The sequence below is a fragment of the Gekko japonicus genome, unplaced genomic scaffold, assembly GCF_001447785.1.
Source record: "Gekko japonicus isolate JY-2015 unplaced genomic scaffold, Gekko_japonicus_V1.1 scaffold963, whole genome shotgun sequence".
In the NCBI taxonomy this organism is placed as follows: Eukaryota; Metazoa; Chordata; class Lepidosauria; order Squamata; family Gekkonidae; genus Gekko; species Gekko japonicus.
This window is the reverse complement of record NW_015172583.1, coordinates 585647-594378: the sequence shown is the minus strand read 5'-3', so window position 1 is coordinate 594378 and position 8732 is coordinate 585647. Positions and strand designations below refer to the sequence as shown.

The window sequence follows — 8732 nt, the reverse complement described above, 5'->3', positions numbered from 1 at the left end:
GCGGTTCCTCAGTGGAACAGGCTTCCTCAGGAGGTGGTGGGCTCTCCTTCTTTGGAGGTTTTTAAGCAGAGGCTAGATGGCCATCTGTCAGCAATGCAGATACTGTGAACTTGGGCAGATCATGAGAGGGAGGACAGGAAGGGCTGCCTCAGTGCTTAGTTCTAGTGGCCCTTTCTTACACGCCCAGGGAAACGCTGATCGCCACTTTAGGGTCAGGAAGCAATTTTTCTCCAGATCAGTTTGGCTGGAGATTCTGGAGGTTTTTTGTCATCTTCTGGGCATGGAACAGTGATTACTGGGGTGTGTGGGGGGTATTTGTGAATTTCCTGCATTGTGCAGGGAGTTGGACTAGATGACCCTGGAGGTCCCTTCCAACTCTGTGATTCTATGATTCTATCTGCACATCCAAAACAGTATCCCATACGAAAATGGACTGTGCTACTTGGGAATTTATTATTAGGGGGAAAGTGATCATTACGGGGAAAGACATTTAATACCCTGCCTCTCTCTTCAGTGAGGATCCACAGCAGCTCCCATCATTATTCTCACCTCCATTTTTTCCTCACAGCAGCCCTGTGAGATAGGTTAGGCTGAGAGTGTGTGATTGGCCCAAGGCCACTCTGCCAGTATCCATGGCAGAGTGTGGATTCAAACCTGGATCTCCCAGATCCTAGTCTGACACTCTAACCACCACTACACTATGATGGCTCTACACACCTGGAAAACCTCTTAGGACCAGAATGACCACACTGTTATGCGGATGTTTCCTTGAAATATGTTGGCTTCCTGCTCTCCATGCAGGGGGAAAATCCCCATGTGGAAGAGCCCCAGATGTCTTATAGGAAGGCAGATTTCAGCTAAACAATAGGAACCTCTTTCTGACTGTGGCAGCATTCAGTCTTTACATAAGTTCCTTGGTCTGCTTCAAGGAAAGACTAGACAGGCATTTCATGGAGTGCTTGAAGTCTCAGACAGGCAATCTTAGGAGAAGGGGGCTTGAATTAGATGGGCCCTGACCTGGTTCCATGGATCATCTCATGAGTACAGTTGTACAATCCAGTCAGGGCTTTGCGGTCATCAATACGGCAAAGGAGCAAGATGACTGAGGCATAGGTGACAATCAGATCCAGGTAGTTCTTGGTGAAGTCGTAATTTAAGTGCTGCAGGAAACAAAAGAGAAGGTAGAGGCAAGTCAGAAGTGAGTAATCTATCAATATATAATGCAATTTTTTATTCTGCCCTTTAAGCTCCTCAGGGAAGAAGTAGAAGAAGATGAAGAGACTGGATTTATACTCCACCCTTCTCTACCTGAAGGAGTCTCAGCGTGGCTTACAATCCCTTTCCCTTCCCCTCCCTACAACAGACACCCTGTGAGGTGGGTGGGGCTGAGAGAGCTCTTTTGAGGACTGCTCTTGAGAGAACAGCTCTGAGGGAACTTGTGACTGACCCAAGGTCACGCCAGCAGCTGCATGTGGAGGAGTGGAGAATCAAGCCCGGTTCTCCCAGATTAGAATCCGCGCTCCTAACCACTACACCGCACTGGCTCAATGGCAGAGGAACCGCTTGGCATGAAAAAGGTCCCAGGGCCCGTCCCCAGCCTCTCCAGTTCAAAAGATCAGATAATTGGTATCATAAAACCGTGTTTTCCATCCTGTGGGTTGATACCCAAAAGGAGGTCATGAAGCCTCTGAAAGTGGGTTGTGGGCCAGCCCTCCCTAATGGTTGCTCCTCCCCCTTTGCCTCCTCTTTCTTTTCTCCTTGTCCATTTCCCACATTTTCATCTCTCTCTCCTACTTTGTGACAATAATGGGGGGGGGAAGCCATCTGGCAACTAGTAACTTCACGGTAGTAGCTGAAAGAACAGGAGGGAACAAGTTGGAGAGTAGGTGGGAGGTCCTCTTGGAGCTCCTCACAGTCACACCAATAATTTTGTGTCACCTGCAAACTTGGCCTATATACTATTCACTCCTCGTTCCAGATCATTTAGAAATAAATTAAATAATACCAGCCCCAATACTGATCCTCCACTCCACTGCTTACTTCCCTCCATTATGAGAACTGTCCATTTATTCCAACTCTTTGCTTCCTTTTGTTGGCCCTCCAAAGGAATTGGTTGGTCACTGTGTGAGACAGGATGCTGGGTTAGATAGACTATTGCTCTGATCCAGCAGGGTTCTTCTTATGTTCTTGTGGGAGCTGATCAGCATGCCATGGAAAAACCAGAGGAGGATAGAAAGAGGTGTGTGGATGCATGGGTTCTGTCTTCATGCTGTTCCTTCGTCAACCCAACCTCTTACCCAGCCCCCTGCAGTGTCTAACTGCCCTCTACCTCCTGTGGAAGATGTACTACACCGAACCCCTTGCCGCCAACCTTCTAACCACATTGTGCCATCTTTTCTGTATCTCCTCAACCCGGTGCCCCCCAAGCACCAGCTCCTCCTCAAACTCCAGCTCTGGCCCAGCTGGCAGAGGAGGAGGAGGAGATGAACTCCAATTTGCTTGGGGTTCACAGTGGAGACAGCTGCACCCCTTGTGTGATGTTTGTAGGTTTCTCAAAAACATCTAGTCGGGCACTACAGAAAATGGAATGCTGGAATAGATGGGGGCCAAGGTCATCGTTTGCCTAGGGCACCAAAAAAACTTGGACCAGTCCTAGGTGGGTCACTGTACAGAGTAAATTTGGATTTGTGGGTCACCATAGCTGCAAGGTTGGCAATCACTGCTATAAAAGACCTCACTCTGGGACTGGGGAGAGCAGCTGCTCATCTCACACTGAGCTAGATGGACCAATGGTCTGAGTCGGTATAAGGAAGCTCTTCTTGTGCTCATGTACGTGTTCAAACTGTTGGAAATGTATGGGTTGCAAGGTCCAGATTCCAGCCATTATAGGGTTAAGAACATAAGAGAAGCCAATGCTGATCAGGCCAGTGGCCCATCTATTTTTATTTATTTATTTATTATTTATTTATTAATCAAATTTATATCCCGCCCTCCCCCGTAGGGCTCAGGGCGGCTTACAAGGCAAGAAATCTTGCAACAATAAAACATAATATTCCTATACATTTAAAAGCATACTATACAGTTTAAAACCAATCTAGTCCAACACTCTTGTTTACCTTCTGTACCATTGTTTAGACTGACCTGGAAGGAAACCTGACAGACAGCAAATGCAAGAATAGCCCTCGAAAGTAAATGGTATTGATTGGTTAATGTATTCAGGTGATTTCCCTCAAGGGGTCAAGAAGAAGGAGGATTCTCCATTGTTGTGTGACCATGTGTTTGTAGCTGTATCATGTAACAGTGTAGCTCTCGATAGCACTTTTGTTTGTAGGTTTCCTGTGTACTTTTTACCCTTAGAAATAAAGCTTTTTACAAAGAAAGAAATGTCTCCTCTCCAGTGAAGCAACGATCCATTGCAAACTCTGAGTATTTAAGTATTTTTTACTATTTTCCCCAACATAAACTAGACTACGAGGTTCTCCACACCTTCACACAACATCCTGTGAAGGCTAAGGCTGAGAGGCAATGACCCAGACAGAAGTCACCCAACAAACTTCAGAAGTGAGCTGGGATTTCAACTTGGTGTTTTGGCAAAGACTTTTTTTTTGCCTGAGGCAAGGGTTCTTTCATGGATCTGGGTGGTCAAAGCTCAGTGAAGCAAGGTAACTTGGGAACACAAATATACTTCAGTTACAGGCAGAGGTCATTTCGGTGGGATCACGGGGGATCGCAGTTCCCCCGGGTGAGGTACGGGGGGCGGGGCACATGACAAAGCCCCGCCCCCTGCTTCCGGCCGCCCCGCTTCCGGCCCTCATTCAGCCAGGAGGAGGCAGGAGAAGAGGGAGGGTAAGTTGCTTCCTCCCTGCCTCTCCCCACCCCTGCCTGCCTGGGGCCAGGGAGGGCCTTCGCGGAGCTTCCTTGCACTCCCGCCGGCCTTGCAGGTCCACCGCTGGGCCCCTCATGGGGCTCGGCAGTGGAGCTGAAAGGCCTGCGGCGGTGGCCGGGACCGTTGGGCGTGGGGTGTGTGGCCTTATGACACACTTCCGGTGATGTCAGGGGGTGTGGCATATGCTAATGAGTTATGCTAATGAGTTCCCCTAGCTCTTTTTCTACGAAACGACCCCTGGTACAGAAAAGATACCATTCACAATACACACAAAGACAGCTGTCTCTTTTGGCCCTCTTATTTGCAGGGGGTCTTCCTGCAGCAATAGCCACACCTCTAGGCCTGGTTCCACAGCACCTCCTGGTCTCTGGTGAAACTAAGGTTGCCAGTTCTGGGTGGGGAAACACCTGGAGATTTTGGGGGTAGAGCCTGCAGAGGGTGGGGCTTGGGAGGGGAGGGACCTCCGTAGGGTACAATGCTATACAGCCCATGCTCCATAGCAGCCATTTTCTCCGAGGCAACTCATATCTATTGCTTGGAGATCAATTGTAATAGCAGGAGATCTCCAGGCCCCGCACAGAAGTTGGCAACCTTAGGTGAGACCCCACATGCCACTACTGCTGCTTCTTCCTCTTTTATATTTCTCAGCCTGTTAGGCACAGCCTCCCAGTACTAGTGACAACTGGCAATCATGCTGAGTCATGCCTGCTTGGGGTAAATGCTTATACCTGGAAGTCTGAATTATTAGAAGGAAGTAATCCTGGAGCCACTTATGGATATGGAACCAGTTGCCAATATGCTTGAAGGTCACCTGGCTGCACCATTTCCTAATCCTCCGCGGGGGCTCTTCCACATTGGCACCACACTTAGGTGGTCTTTCAAGTTCTTGCAAAAAGCAACCCAACTTCTAACCTAGGGTTGCCAGGTCCTACCTCACTGCTGGCAGTGGGACTCCCGATCCTTCCTTGAGCTCTTCAAGCTGCAAGGAGGCCTGCTTAGACAGCGGCTCAGTTTAGATGACGCTCCAAACCAAGCTATGGGCTCATGCATGCTTTCCTACCATCTCGCACACCGCTTTCCTCTCAGGCTCCTGTTTAATGCTAACCCTGGCTTGCCAGAACATCCCAATCCCTCCAAAGCGGAATCAGGAGCCCAGTTTCATCATGGCTTCTGATTTCGGTTTGCAAGGCAAGCAATGTAACCAGTTTGCAAATTCTAAATACCATGGAAATCTACACACAAATTAGGGAGCTTGAGAGGGAAGCTGAGTAGAAGACGAGATGAGGGAGAAAAGGCATAAGCATGCAAATTATTCATAATTTTCCAAACTGAGGTTTGGAGGATCATCTAAATTGAGCAGTAGGAAGACTAACAAAATTTGTGGCAGGGTATGCACCTTAAAGACTAACCTGACCAGGAGCACCTTAAAGACTAACAAAATCTGTGGCAGGGTAAGAGCTTTCGTGAGTCGCTGCCCACTTCTTCAGGTATCTGAAGAGCAGTGACTCATGAAAGCTCTTACCCTGCCACATATTTTGTTTGTCTTTAAGGTGCTCCTGGACTCTTGCTCTTTTCTACTGCTAAAGACAGGCTAGCATGGCTGCCCATCTTGATCCGTCTGAACTGAGACACTGCAAAAAGGGGGAGGCTCCTTCTAGGGGAAAACGATAGCATGCTGGCAGTATTTTCCATAGCCAACAGGCTTTGATCTCTTCGGGAAGGGAGAATAACAGCAATTATCTTGAAGTTTCAAGACTGATGGGGCTACTGTTGAGGTCTGTAATTCTTTGAAGAGAGCCTGATCTTTTCTGTGTCTTTGCTCTATTATGCATTGGTGTTTTCCTTCAGTTTCACCATCCACGTCTGTCAGTTTTTCTTTATTGTTCTGCACTGATTTTCATCCCTTCATGCTTAGTTCACTGTCTGGTTGCTGTTTCTCCGGGTTTTCTGAGAGTGCTTTTGTGCCAATTTTTCCCTTGTTTCGCTTCCAAGCCAAAGATAATTCAAAAGCATACAGTCCCCCGGTCCCCCCCCCCCCCCGTCCTTTTGCTGCCCCTGGAAGATCACTCCCTACCCACATCGAGGTCGAGGTCATTCCGCCCACTCTGCACCTTCTGCCATCCTCCCCCCTTTCAACATTGTACAAGCTCCATTGATTACTTTCCCCCTCATTGTTTTCAATTTTTAATTTTTTTGACAAGCTGCCTATCGCTAGACTCAGATCATGGAATTAAAAAAAATAAAACAATGGAGGGAAGTTTAAAAGGAGATGTGCAAGGTTTCGTTCCCTCTTAGTACTGACTTGAAGAGGTGATTGGAGAGAAGGCAAATGATAGTGTCCTCATTGCAAAACAAAAAAAAGGTTTCAGTGCTGCATGCAAACAAAATAATGGGGGGGAATGTCAGCACAGAATGAAATTGACATGAGAGAGAGAGAGAGAGACTGGGATGGCAAACTATTTTCACAGTCTGCAGAAGCCTAATGTTAAAATGGCAGCTGAGCCATATGGACTTTATGCAAACTGCTGAATTTAAGAATCGCTTGGGATTGAGCCATTTTGAGGCAAGAGTCAATCCACACAGGAGAGGTTTTAAAAAACTACCAACATCATTACCAGTGTGCAGGATCGAATTAGAGAATCACAAAGAGAAAACCACACAAATTTGCAAGGAAGGACAGAAAATTAGCATTACTGTGCAGTTGCACTAGGGCAAAAATACCCTCCCATTTTTTTTTTCAATTTAGTGCACAAAACGAAAAAAGCTTTCCAGCGCTTCTGCCAGAGGACTCCTCCCCATACAAATTGCAGCCTTGTGCAAAGCCTGGTGGGGTTGCAGCCAACTTTGCACAGGCATGTGTGCAAACACACACACACACACATGTTGCCAATTATCAAAGCTTACAATGGCAGTGACAGTGAGTTCTACTGTGCATTCGGTACACTCAACGTGTTCCCCCATATTATGAGATTGTGTGACTCTTTCCTATTTTTCACAGTGGCTGATAACACAGCAGAGAATCCCCTAGTGCTTGCCAATACCAAAAACAGCTTCACAACTGCTTGTCAGTTTCAAAAAAAAAAAAGTCTTGTCAGTTTCAACATTGGTTTTCCCTCTTTGCCTGCATTCCTTTTTGTTCCCTTTCATTCAACCAACTAAGGATAAAATGCATGCGCAAAACCTGAACCTCAAGAATTTAAATGGAAGGTGCTTGCTGGATGCTACTGCACAACTGTGATAGCACAACTGCGTAAATTTAAAAAAAGCCCTTTGGAAGCCGCCCCCCACACGTCACAAGTAACGTTCCCACCCTGATTTAGAAAAGCGTGTTTTTAAAGTTGTAGCTGCAGAATAAATACACCAGAGGAAAAAGAATGGTGCGTAAGGCGGGGATGGAATCTGAAGTCAAGCTTAAAGGCTTACTGCTTGGACAATCTGCAGTAGGATGTGCATGTGTAATGGGCCTTTGAGTCAGAATAAAAGCTGCAGTTCTTCTGCTCGCAAAATGGAGACACACTCCATACGTAAAAGGATCCCAGAAGAAAGAAAGGGAACAATCATTCACACTTCTGCGAGAACAAATGGGATCAGAGACAACAAATTGGAAGGCAGGCTTCAAGTATATGGCATAAAAAATGACTCCACTGTAAAATCAGCTCAACAAAACAAGCTTTGGAATGCTACGGAACGCAATTTCCTTCCTTGGATGCTTTTAAGAAAAGGATTATCATTCACTGGGACCCAAGCCCTTTCGCCTCAAACTCTCTGAGGGCAAATTCATACGTTATAAAGTCCTCATGACAAACACGTGGACTATCAAAAGATATGGCCGGGAGATCCATGCTGGGAACTTCATTCCCAGGAATGCATTTGGCCTGACTCAGATCAAGACCCTGAAGCATGAGGAGAGGGGAACTCAGCCTTCCCTTCCTACCATTTTCCTGACCTGAAACACCCAACAGTATAAGCAGGGTTTCCCAGTGGGTCAAGTAGCAGCTCCCTGGGGCTGTTTCAAGCCGAGAAAACAGTGTAGGCAGGATGGTTTAAGTCCGTCTCCCCACACTTCATATCCCTGATTCAAATCGGCTCCACATGTGACTGGGAATTAAGTTCCCAGCATGGATCATCCAGACCACGTGTGTTGACAGTCTACGTGTTTGCCACGTGGATTTTGCTAGTGCCCTTATTGTGCTCAGAGAGTGGCTAGTATCCCTTTAACAGTCAGAAGCCAACGATCATTCTTTACTCCAAGGATACTCACAATGTCGAAGTAGCACTGGCTGGCATCGATGGTGTTCAACAGTTCGTAGACATGGTCCTAAAACAGAAACGTGGGCATTGATTTACCAACAACAACCTGGATTTTATTCTACCTCACTGGTATTACCCCTGTGTTTCATGCTGTACAGCACCCTGGCCCCCAGGCTTCTGTCTTGTAAGTCCCTACCAAAACCAGAGCTGAATGAAGGCCTAAACTATGTGCTACATTTTCCCTGGGATGTAAGTGGATCAGATGCAGAGGTATGTTCTGAAGTTCTGAACTTTACAACTGTGTCTTGGCCCAATTCAGTTCGGGACCACAGTATGCAGAGGGGAGGGGGATGACCTTCCCTTCCCAATCCAATTTGGACCCACGCATGCCTGAGAAGCACGGAATTTCAGAATATGGCAATCCACCTGACTCACAGTGTCCCCAAGAAAAACATAACCCTAATTAGGCCTTTATGCACCAGGCCAAATACATTTAGGGAACATGTGTGTCTGTCACAACACAACTGGCTAAGAGTCACAAGTCAGATCCTTCCTGCCCGGATGAACTTCTTCACAGCTCTTCCCTCCTCCTCTG

At 47.0% G+C, this 8732-nt stretch overlaps 1 protein-coding gene across 1 annotated transcript in view; it reads right to left on the bottom strand.

Annotated features, from left to right (window-relative positions):
- NCKAP1L (NCK associated protein 1 like) overlaps window positions 1-8732 on the bottom strand; it is a 129765-nt gene that overhangs the window by 104894 nt on the left and 16139 nt on the right. Inside the window, exons 4-5 of the mRNA XM_015421475.1 lie at window positions 8148-8204; window positions 1018-1160 (exon numbers count right to left, since the gene is read on the bottom strand). Of these exons, the coding sequence (XP_015276961.1) occupies window positions 1018-1160; window positions 8148-8204 (200 nt within the window). The remainder of the gene's footprint in view (window positions 1-1017; window positions 1161-8147; window positions 8205-8732) is intronic.